Source organism: Suncus etruscus, chromosome 13 (assembly GCF_024139225.1).
Source record: "Suncus etruscus isolate mSunEtr1 chromosome 13, mSunEtr1.pri.cur, whole genome shotgun sequence".
NCBI classification, from domain to species: domain Eukaryota; kingdom Metazoa; phylum Chordata; class Mammalia; order Eulipotyphla; family Soricidae; genus Suncus; species Suncus etruscus.
Window position 1 is genome coordinate 42638004 of NC_064860.1, and position 12584 is coordinate 42650587.

The following is a 12584-nucleotide window of genomic DNA, read 5'->3' on the forward strand; positions in this document are numbered from 1 at the left end:
AAGTCTCTCTTACTCTCACTGTCTCACACACACAAAGACCCATGCAAACACACATGCATGCAAACACAAAGACAGACACCCATGTAGACTACACACATAACACACTGTAGGTACATGTGTGCAGAACAAGGCCCCAGGACAGGCCAGGAAGCCCCCGCCCCACCCATGCTGGCCAGGCACACCTCTGGGCATCCTCCTTCTGCTTGTCCAACTCCAGGACCTTCCGCTCCTGCTCCTTCTGCCGCAGCCGCTCGGCCTCTAGGGTCTTCTGTTTCTGCAGCTGCTGCCGACTGTGGATCTCCCTCAGTTCCTGCAAACGACCAGGCAGGGCTGATGGTCAGGCCAGGGGCCATGAGCATGGAGGGCAAACATTCCAGGTGTGGGTGGAGGTTGTGACACAGTAGACCCCATCACCATCATCACATTATCACAGAGCTTCTATTTTCTTTTCCATGCTACACTTTATTTATTGATATGGGGTGGGGGTGGGGCCAACACTTAGTGGTGTTCAGGGGTTACTCCTGGCTCTGTGCTCAAAAGTCACTCCTGGCAGGCTTGGGGAATTGCTGGGGATTGAACCCGGGGGACCATATGGGATGCCGAGAACTGAACCCAGGTCTGTCCTGGGTCGGCTGCGTGTAAGGCAAATGCCTGACGGCTGGCTGTGCTATCTCTCCGGCCTCTAAAATTAACGTTCTTTTGAAAATCAAAATGACAATCACAGATTTACCTAGTACTTATGGTATTTGCACATAAAATTGTTTATTTTTCTTAAAATGGAACTCCCATAAAATGTGCAGTCTACATAACTTCAAATAATACATTTTTATTACCAATAATACCTACAGTTTTATTGTGTAAAAGAATAAAACACAATTGAGAGTTTCTCAACCAGGATGCAAATAAACTTTGAAGAGTACCAGCTGGCAAGCAGACTAGGCTCTATGGGTCTTTTTCTTGTCCAAACTAGCTTTTATTTGATTCTCAAAAGCACCTCTGTTCAGACACCGATAGGAACCCCAATAAGGAAGCAATGGGCAAAAAATGAGTGTGTTTTTGTGCAGGGAGAGGACTCAAAGGGCTGGATCATAAACTTTGCCTGCATCCTCTGGTTCAATCCTGTAATTGCATGGTCTGCCCCCACACCCCAATACTACCAGGAGTGCTCCTGATCCCCAAAAGATTCTGTCTTGTGTTAAGATGGAGAAAACTAATTTCCCCTAAGGAATAAAGACAGCTGCACCATAAAACATCTTCAGCCAGTCATGGCAGGCAGTCAAAGGATTTCAGAAGCAATATGCTTGACAAATTGAATACTTACAAGATCCATTTTTTTTTCTTTTGCCCCAGAAACGTGGCTTGGTTTCAAGCTACTCATGCTGTATTGCTACGCATGGAACACTAATCACTAAACAAAAGAAGTTGACTGTCTCACCTTCTTTTGCTCTTAAAGACACTCAAAAATGGATGAAGAAGCTGGAGAGATAGTATAGTGGAGAGGGCATTTGGCTTACACACAGTTGACGTGGGCTCAATCTCTAGCATCTCACAGGTCCCCTGAACACTGCCAGGAATAATTCTTGAATGTAGAGCTGGAAGTAACTCCTACGCATGATGGGTGTGACCCCCAAACTGACAGCAAACAAACAAAAACGACCCCACAAATTATGGGAAAGGGCATTTTGTGACATATCTTGAAGCATCCTCCGGAATAGTATGGGTGGAAATCTTTTTCATAAGTATTACTTCACAGAAAAAAATTATTGTTGGGAGGCTGTAAGCCATAAAGACCTATAAAAGATTTTTAATTAATGGAGACTGATTGCTAACTTAGTCATTTAATTTGTTTCTGACTCAGAAGGCTCAACTAGCACCAACCACAGCCCCAGAAATCCTCAGACACTGATTTTAGTAACACCAGGGAGAGACAGACGATCATGTCAAATTGACCCTTGTTGATCAAAGTTTTGATAATTCCATTTGCCTTTGTGGGACTTAAAGACAAACAATGTGGTAGCAACAAAGGGCTAAAGGAAACATAATGGGTGGGCTGGAGTGATAGCACAGTGAGGCAGGCACTTGATTTCTGTGCAGTCGACCCAGGTTTAATCCCCAGGATCCCTTGTGGTCACCAGAATATTGCCAGGAGTAATTCCTGAGTACAGAGTGAGTGTACTAACCCCTACGTTCCACTGGGTGTGGCCATAAACCAACTCTCCCCCAGAAATAAAGAAATAAAGAGAAGGGTTGAAGGAACAGGTAAAGAGAGAAACTTGAGGATCCTGAGTTCTGCATCAAAACAAGCTAAATAGGAATCTTCACCCATGGTCCAGGGAGACAGCAGGAAGGTCTGAGCATGTGCGCTGCCAGTTTCCCAACATGGCATCCTCCTCTGAGAACCACCTGAGTGATCCCTGAGGACCATCAGGTGTGCCTGCCCCTCCCCCCAAAAATACCCAACACCACAACTCCCAAATCCTACAAGTCTCCCTTCTATTAAAAGGAGCCCATTTCTAGAGAAAATGGAAAGCACAAATGAGTTTCCCCCAAATGCACCAGTTTGATTTATAAAACAATAAATACCCTGTTATTTTGAATTCATGTAATACATTCATTTCCCCCCCCCCCCCAAGCTCTCCAGTTCCTTCCCTCCTGAGACAGGAAGATTAGAGACACAAGAGAGTGACCTTACAGGGTAGTGATTTTACAGGTAGGGGACCAGAGTATCTGCCAGAGCCAAGAAGCAGGTACCGGTGGGCTCAGGACATTCCAAGGGGGCCAAGGGAAGGAAACAAGGTTAGAAGAGGGAGGCAAAAGTGGGAAAAAATGGTTTGAGAAACACTGTTCTAAAGGCACAGAGACCATTTGAGGAAAGCCTGGAAGAAATCCCAGACGTTTCTGGCTCCCCTGTGCTACGGGGAAACACCAGAAGTGACAGCTGCTAATGCAGACACACAGGAGGGCACAGTGAGGCAGTACCTGTGCACTGCCTCCCGGGCTTCCCTCCCAGAATCCCACATGGTATCCCAACCACTGCCAGGAACGAGCCCAGAGCCTTGCTGGGTGTGAGTAATAGAATTAACCAAAGAACAAGGGAAGGTAGGAAGCTTCGTCTTTCCCAAGGGGTTCAGTACAAGGAAAAGCAGGTAGGAAAGATATGAGGGGATCCTAAATCTCAGCTCTGCCTCTGAGTAGTCTTAAACTCATCTCTTGATTCTGGTTTTGTCTGACTAGTCTGAGAGGAAACTAGGAGTAAGGACCCAAGGCTGCAACACAAACTAACATTAAGGCATCTGACTGTATGTTTTTCCTGGTTTTCCACACCTTTAGTGCTTGGGAGGCTCTGTGCTGTGGTTTGGAATTCGGGGCTCCCTCCTAAAAAAGACTCAGAGGCAGCCCTTAGTGCCTTTTTCTGGTCACACTCAAATGGACCATTAACTGGGGAAACAATATTGGCTCTATTGGCTTGGGGTTTTTTTTTTTGTTGTTGTTGTTGATTTTTTGTTTGTTTATTTTGTTATTAAACCGCATCACATTACTACTTAAGAAAGGAAAACTAGGGGCATAGCACGAGAGCATAGCAATAGGATGTTTGTCTTACACGCTGCTGACCAGGGACGGGCCTGGATTCGTTTGTCAGCAACCTGTATGGTTCCCTGAGCCTACCAAAAGTGATTTCTGAGCACAGAGCCAGGAGTAACCACTGAGAATGACTGGATGTAGCCCAAAAACTAACAAAATGGAAGGAAGGAATGAAAGAAGGAAGGCCAAAAAAAAGACAGAAATGTTCTTATTTTAATACTGGAGACATACTACAGAAAGTACTGTACTTGCTTTGTACGTAGACTAGAGTTCAAATACACACTATACTACATGTGGACCCCCTGAGCACAGACTCAGAAATAAGCCCTGAGCACTTCCAAATGGGGCCAAACCAACACTCTCCCACCCTTGAAAAGGAAAAAACAAAGTTCTGATTTTTAAATAAATATACTGGGAAAAGACCCACTGGACTCAGGGACTAAAGTAAGCCTTTGGTAAGCAACAGGGAAGATACACCGAAACACAGGAGAGAGGCATATAGGAAGGGATTTGCATTTCATAGCCAAGACAATGCCAACACCACCCCAGTGTCTGTCCAAAATTGGCTGAAGGGACAGCACAGCAAGGACATGGCCTTGCACACAGTCAACCAGGGTTCAATTCCTGGTATCCTATATGGTCCCCTGTGCCTGCCAGGAGTGATTCCTGAGTGCAGAGCCAGATTAATAAGCCCTGAGGTGTGCCTCTCCCCTCCAAAGACAAAACAAAACAAAAAAACAACAACTTTCTTGATTCTCTAAACCGGGAAACTCATTTGTGCATCAAATGTTGAGGATTGATCTTAAATCTAAACTACTGCCTAAGCTCAGAAGATTCCTGAACAAAGGTGATTTAGAATTTTAGAAGGTTCAAGAGCACCAGAGGCTGGGGGGAGGGGGTCAGGGCACAGTACATGGCTCACATGTGGGGGTCCTAGGCTGGGACCCCAACACCAAATATTGTAGTGCACACATGCTCCTTTTGTGTCTCTTCTCTCCACTTCCCTTCCTTCCTCTCCTCCCCCTCTCTCCACTTCACTTTCCCTTTCGCCCTTTCTCTCTCTCCCCACAAAAACAAAAGGGAAGAAAACAACACTTGAAGCTAACAATGTTTTCCCTAAGAGCATTTTCTTTGAATCATACAATCGAGACACTTCTATTACCCATAACTCAAAACAAAACAAAACAAAACAAAGCCAGCAGGAAGTTCTCAAACTCAGACGTCTAGACAAGTTGGCCCACGATCTCAATTCAAAGGGTCACTGAACAAAAAAAAAAAAAAAAAAAAATTCCAAGCACACAAGTATGCTTCTGAATTTTTGATTCAAGAAACTGGTTTTTATTCTTTCCTAATGTCAAAAGTAAAATTGGCCAGAATCAGGTCTTAAGTTGAAAAATGAAAGAAAATGAAATAGTTGGAGGACAAAAAAAAAGTAAAAATAAAAATCTAATTTCTTACAAGGACATAATTGATCCAAATTCTAGAAACTGGGGCTGGAGAGATAGCATAACGGTAGGGCATTTGCTTTGTATATGGCTGATCCTAGGAAGAGCCTGGGTTTGATTCCTGGTATCCCATATGGTCCCCCAAGCCTGCCAAGAGTGATTTCTGAGCATAGAGCCAGGAGTAGCCCCTGAGCGCTGCCGGGTGTGACCCCAAAACCAAAAAAGAAAAAAAAAAAGAAGATAAAGCTGTGAATTGGAGTGACAGCACAGCAGATAGGGTGCTTTCCTTGCATGTAGCCAATCCAGATTTAATCCCCGGCATCCCATGTGATCCCCCAAGCACTTTCAGGAGTGGTTCCTGATGCAGTCAAGAATAAGCCCTAAGCACTGCCAAGTATGATCTCCCCCCAAAATAAACAAGAAAACAAACAAACAAAAGATGGTAAGTTGTTAAAGATGAAAAGATCCAACTGGGAAGAGGTTGTAGCACAAGTCCTCTTCAATTCTTTTTTGTTTGGGGGCCACACCCAGTGGGGCTCAGGGGTTATTCCTGACAGGCTTGGGGGACCATATTGGATGCCGGGGATCAAACCCAGGTTGGGCGTATGCAAGTCAAATACCCTACCAGCTGTGTTATTGCTCAGGCCCCATCTTCTTCATTTTCTAAGTCATCATTTCCCTGAATTTTACTGTTACTATGGCACCACCTATACACTTGTACCCCATGAGTCATTTCTACTGGATAATAAAATTTACAACCACTAATAAGGCTCCTTAAGTTGTTGGGGATGGGATGCATTTGTTTAATTTTATTTTGGTTTCTATGTGTGTGTTTTGTTTTATTTTGTTTTGTGGGCACCTGGCAATGTTCAGAGACTCCTTCTGGCTTTGCATATTACCCTGCTGTGATGCTGGGGATTGAATCTGGATTGGCAGCATGCAAGGCAAGCACACTCCTCACTGTACAATCACTCTGGCCCCAGAAGGAAAACCAAAGGATAGGACCAGGGCAGGGCATGTGGGGACAGTCACCTTTAGCTGATTGTTGAAAAGGTCAATCTCCTGCAGCTTCGACCTTGTCTCCTTCTCCACATCATCCAGCTGGTCTCGAAGCTGTTGCCGTGCCAGCTCTTTTGCTTCTAGTGCTCTTTTGAGTGTAAGGAGAGAATCACCTATTTGGGAAGAGTAGGGGAGAGTGAGCGGGTGAAGGAAGAAACCAGAGGGGTGAATGCAAATGGTCGCACAATAGTTTCATTTCATGGAGGAAATTCTTGAATTAAAATAGGTAAAAGGGGGCCCGGGGAGATAGCACAGCGGCGTTTGCCTTGCAAGCAGCCGATCCAGGACCAAAGGTGGTTGGTTCGAATCCCGGTGTCCCATATGGTCTCCCGTGCCTGCCAGGAGCTATTTCTGAGCAGACAGCCAGGAGTAACCCCTGAGCACCGCCGGGTGTGACCCAAAAACAAAAAAAACAAAAAACAAACAAAAAAAAAATAGGAAAAAGGGAGCCAGAATGACAGCACAACAGGTAGGAGTTAGCCTTGCAAACAGCCCACCTGGGACCAACCTGGGTTCGATCTCTAGCAATCCCATCTGGTCACCCATGCCTGCCAGGAGTGATTTCTGAGCACGGAGCCAGGAGTAACCCCTGAGTGTTGCTGGATGTAGCCCAAAACCCAAAACTAAATAAATAAAATAGGAAAAGGGGAAGCCGAAGCAACAGTATAGCAGGTAGGGCATTTGCCGTGCACATGGCCAACCTGATTTCAAATCCAGCACCCCACAGAGACCCTGAGCCTACAAAGAGTGGTTTCTGAGCACAGAGCCAAGAGTAACTCCTGAGCACTTCCAAGTATGGCCAATCAAAAAAACACAAGAAAAAAGCAAAGGGTGAGGTGGGGGTGGTAGAGCAATAGCACAATTCAAGGCATTTGCCTTGCATGCAGCTGGCCCAGTTTTGACCCCCAGCATCCCATATGGTTCCCCGAGCACCACCGCCAGAAGCCACGAGTAAGCCCTGAGCACTGCTGGGTGAGGCCCAAAAACATAAACAAGACATAAAGTTAAATAGGAAAAGCACAACTTGAAAAGAGCCAACACATTGGGTTGACATAGTAGCATAGTGGTAGGGCATTTGCCTTGCACAAAGCTGACCCAGGACAGACATGGGTTTGATCTCCTGGCATACCATATGGTCCCCCAAGCCAGGACAATTTCTGAGCACAGAGCCAGGAGTAACCTGAGCGCTGACGGATGAGTGGCTTGGCAGGTGTGAGATTATGAGACTGGTCCCCAATAGCCCCAAATGCATCCTGAACAAGCCTGTCTACTCTGCTGTTCACAATCCCCAGTACTACTACAAGTGATTACATGCTACACTGCAGCCCAATATGTGTAAGCAGCAGCCTCTGCTGAGCATCAAACTTAAAAAAAAAAAAAAGACATTTGTATAAGCATCAAAGGTAATCAGTGTGACCCTCCTGGGAACACAAGTGAGCACAACCAAAGGAGTGTCACCCTGTGCAGGCATCACAGCCCTGAATGCTGCTGTGAGATTACCCTCTTCTCACCACCATCCCGTGTCATTGCAACCACAGGGAGAAGGATGGTACTCAGTTGATGGACCCAACACTTACGGTGTAGACTGTTCTGCTGGACCTGCTTCAGCTGGTCGTTGAGAATCTGCTTTTCTGGAATGAGTCTGCCAAGCATTTGTTGGGACTCCTGGGAGAGAAGGTGTGAAACAACAGTGAAACAGGGATCCAGTGAGATCCTTCAGCTGCAAGGGTGCTTGCCTTGCATGAGGCCAATTTGGGTTCCAATCCTGACAACCCATATGGTTCCTCCCTCCAGCACCGCCCGGAGTGATACATATAAGCACATATTGAGTTTCTTGGGCAAAAGGAGGTGACTGGTGAGAATAGTCTATAAAAAGTTCTGCTCTATAGTGAAACTGCATCTCATCACTGCTCAGGTTACGTGTGTGTGTGTGTGTGTGTGTGTGTGTGTGTGTGTGTGTGTGTGTGTGTGTGTGTGTGTGTGTGACTTACATGTGGTCTTTAGAATAACTTCAGGAAGAAGTGCAATGGTCTAAATGGGAGTTGTCTCAAATACCCTTGGCCCCAGAGTATATAGCAAGAAGAAGGAAAGAAATTGAGTGGACTTAGAGAAGAAACACAAATATGAAAGGATGAGGGTCAGGGGCCAAGAGTTCTCGGGTGCATTGGTAGTATAAAAAAAGGACAGAACTAAATATCCAAGCCAACAACAATGGAATTAAGACACCTAAACTTGAGGGCTGAAGCAATAACAGCAGTAATGCGTTTGTCTTTCACATGGCCAACACAGGACGGATCCTGGTTAAAATCCCAGCATCCCATATGGTCCTCTGAGCCTTCCAGGAGTGACTTATGAGCACCACCAGGTGTAACCCAAAAACAAACAAACAAACAAAACAGAAAAAAAAAAAAGAGTGAGAGACCTAAACTTTAACCATCTTAACTTAAAATGGGCCTATAATACTGACATCACTAATGTTCACTTTCCAGACACTAATGTCCTCAGTTCCCTGCTGTCCCTGATGCCTCTAGAGCAGGCATTTCCCCTCCACCATTGTCCGGTGTTCCTTCTCTAGTTTATCGTTCCCACCTCTTCCTACTGAAGAACAGTTCCTCTCTTCACTGCTGTTGCCTTTGGGCCTTTGTTATCCACATATGAGAAGATATGTATATACCACATCAGAGAGATCAATCTAACTCTCTCTAACTGCACTCAATGTGATACTCTCCAGACCCATCCATGTAGCAGCGAATTGCATGACTATCTTTTCTTACAGCCCAGTAATCATCCATTGTGTACATATCATAGTGTCTTTATCCACTCATCTGTTCTGGAATACCAGGGTTGTTTACAGATTTTGGCTATAGTGAATAGTGCTGCTATGAGTGTAGATGCCTCTTCTGGATGGTGCTTTTGAACCCTCAGGGTAAATTCCCAAGAATCAAATCGCTGGATCACATGAAAGCTCAACTGCTAGTTTTTATGAGCATGACCATATCAACTTCCAGAAAGGCTGGATCAGTTGACACTCCCACCAGCAATGAATCAGAGTCCCTTTTTGCCAACATCCTTGCCAACACTGGTTGTCTGGTTGTTCTTTGTGATGAGTGCCAGTCTTTCTGGTGTGAGATGGTATCTCATTGTAGTTGTTTTTTGGGCCACAACTGGTGGTCCATATAGAATGCTGGGAATTGAACCTGGGCTGGCTGCATGCAAGGCAAAGGCCCTCCCCTCTCCTGCCCCAGTATCTCATTGTTTTGATTTGCTTCTCCCTGATGAGTATTGATGTGGAACATTTTGTCATGTGCCTGTTGGCCATCTGTATGTCTTCTTTGAGAAAATGTCTAAATGACTGTTCAGGGCCAGAGCAATAGCACAGTGGGAGGGCATTTGCCTTGCATGCGCCCGACCTGGGTTCGATCCCCGGCATCCCATATAGTCTCCTGAGCCTGCCAGGAGCGATTTCTGAGCACAAGAATAACAGGAGTGACTCCAGAGCGCCACTGGGTGTACCACAAAATCCAAAAACAAAACAAAATGGAAGGTCTGTTCATCTCTTCTCCCCATTTTCTGAATGGAATTACATGTTTGTTTGTTTGTCTGTTTTTTCTCTGTTAAACTCTACTAGAACCTTATATATCTTAGACACTGAGCCTTTATCTCAGTGGTACAAGATGATATCTCAATTTGCATCTCCCTGATCATGAATATGTGGAGCAGTTCCAGGTGCCCTTTTGCCTTCCATATTTTTTCTTGGAGGACATTTCTCTGTATTTTTACAGGGGACTTCTTGTTATCCTGTGGAGGAGGGAGCTGTGTTCCACTAAAATTATCAGAAAGAGCCGCCATGATCCTGCCCATTTTCCTGTTGACTTCTGTCCATCCATCAACGTGGCACAAGTATTCTTCTGCACAGCCCAGCAATGGAAAACCAGCAACATGTCCTTCAGCTGTCCGGGCACCAGCTGTTTGCAGGGGCCTGTGGTTTGAGTGACTAAGTGACGTGGAGTTTAAATGTTTAAATGTGGAGAGTGTATTCTGTTTAGGGCTGAAGTGATGGTGACCATATACCTGAACTTGGAAACAGAAACCAAAGATTTTTTCTTTTTTCTTTCTCCTTTCTCTCTCTCTCCCTTCCTAACTCTCTCCCTCTGTCGGGCCATAGGACCAGCAGATAAAAGCAAGTGTTTAAGATGTGATGTTGCTGGGGCCCTGCAGTGCTGCCCTTGTCCCCAACATCCGGTGCTGCATGGGGGCCTCCATCACTGCACCCAGTGATGCACAGGGGACCATGTGGTGCCAGGACTAGAGTCCAGGTCTAACACAAGTCAAGCATGTACTCTAACCACTGAACTACCTCCCCATCCTATTCATTTTTCTACCATGAGGAGCTTAAAATTTTTTTCCACCACTCAATATAGTAATGACTTTTTTGGGGCCATCCCCAGAGACACTCAGGGGTTACTCCTGTCTATGTGTTCAGAAATCATTCCTGGCTTGGGGGACCATATGGGATTCTAGGGGATCGGATGCCATGGTCCGTCCTAGGTTAGCCATGTGCAAGGCAAATGCCCTACCACTTGTGCCACTGCTCTAACCCCTATAGCAATGATTTTTAAAGAGTCATTTTACTCTTTTTTTTTTTTTTTTTTTTTTTTAGTTGACTCAAGAGAAAGACAGAAGCAAATTTGCAGGTTGTATGGAGTTTATATGGAAGTTTGTATGGAGAACTTTGGCAGGGACTAAATTTGCTGAAGTTTAGTGGGAATTACCCAATATAGTTTCTACTAGTATGAGTGAAATGATAGTTTGCAAGTATATATTGCAGAATACTAATTTGGCTTTCAATCTTACAGTAAAATTAAATGTTTTAAGCTTGATTATAACAAAGCAAAACAAAAAAAAACATGTCTTCAGGGGGCCACAGTAATAGTACAATGGGTAGGGCACTTGCCTTACATGTGGCTGACCTCGAGAGTATCCACCTTAAGTGATTACTGAGCACAGAAACAGGAGTAAGCTCCAAGTACTACCAGGTATGGCCCCAAAACAACAATAAATGAATTAAAATTTTTTCAGTTCAATCCCCGGCTCTCCATATGGTCCCCTAGTCGCCCCAGGAGGATCTTTGAACACAGTCAGGAGCAACTAAGCACCACCAGGTATAGCTCAAACACCCCTCAGCACCCTAGATAACCGCCAAAAATAAATCAATAGAAACAAAAATACATACAAATATATGAGTGCATTAGGACTAAGGCTTTTGACAGAACTGAAACGAAATCAAAGAAATGTACAGTGACAGATTCCTAGCTCCCTCCCTCAGACTGACTGGTGAAAGTGTTTACAGAACTTAACATAAGACAAAGGACATGATGAGAAAAATTCTCCCAAAAAGACAAAATGGCCCCATTAAAAACAACAACAACAACAACAACAACAGACAAAACGGTCTGTCTATGAAAGACGCATGAGAGGAGCCATGCCAACACATGGATTGGATGAGGCCAGCGTGTCCAGGCTTCTGAGAAATGCAAGGTCTGGGAAACACAATCCTGCAACCACAGGAAATATTCAAGTAGAGAATAATGCCACCCCAAGTGCCGGCCAGGATGAGGAGAAACTGTACTGTACTGGGGAACACAAAGTTGTGCAACTACTTTGGAAAGTGTCCAGCAGATTCTTGCCGGCTTTGGTATATACTTGGTGGATTTGTGTGTGTGTGTGTGGGGGGGGGGCTTCAGTGTATACTTGGTGGGTGTGTGGGGGGGGGGGCAAGGCAAATTGATCTACCACAAAACCACATTGCTAGCCCTAAATATATGCATTTATGACACTGTAGTCTTACTCCTAGCAATATAAGCAAGAGAAATGAAACTAGCCTTATATCATGACTTGTAATAAACACTCACTGTGATTCTGTGGTGATCAGAGTATCTGACCAAGGGGCCAGGGAGATAGTTCAGAGGGTCAGAGTCTGCAGGTTCAAGACCCCAGGTCTGACCCCTAGCACTGCTGCCCCGAATACTGCTGGAAGTGGCTCCCAGGGCCCCAAGCATTACTGGATTCAAAGCACAGGTCCACAAACTAGACTGAGCAGCAATAGCAGAGGATCTCGGGGCTCCAGAACCCTGCTGCGAAGACCCCCACAAATTGAAAATCTCCAAACTGAAAGCCTACTTATCGATCAAGGGAAAAAGGAGAAATAACAAAAATACTAATTGGTGATCAGGAGCACCGAACAACATGGGGTAAATCTGAAACACATGATGAAGAGGGAAAAATCATGATTAAAAACCATAACATCGGGCCCAGAGAGATAGCATAGCGGCGTTTGCCTTGCAAGCAGCCGATCCAGGACCAAATGTGGTTGGTTCGAATCCCGGTGTCCCATGTGGTCCCCAGTGCCTGCCAGGAGCTATTTCTGAGCAGACAGCCAGGAGTGACACCTGAGCACTGCCGGGTGTGGCCCAAAAACAAAAACAAAAAAAACAAAAA

The 12584-nt window shown here is 45.2% G+C and overlaps 1 protein-coding gene across 1 annotated transcript in view; it reads right to left on the minus strand.

Annotated features, from left to right (window-relative positions):
• Positions 1–12584, minus strand: part of ITSN1 (intersectin 1) — a 229022-nt gene that overhangs the window by 93909 nt on the left and 122529 nt on the right. Inside the window, 3 exon segments of the mRNA XM_049785739.1 lie at positions 183–310; positions 6060–6199; positions 7664–7751. Of these exon segments, the coding sequence (XP_049641696.1) occupies positions 183–310; positions 6060–6199; positions 7664–7751 (356 nt within the window).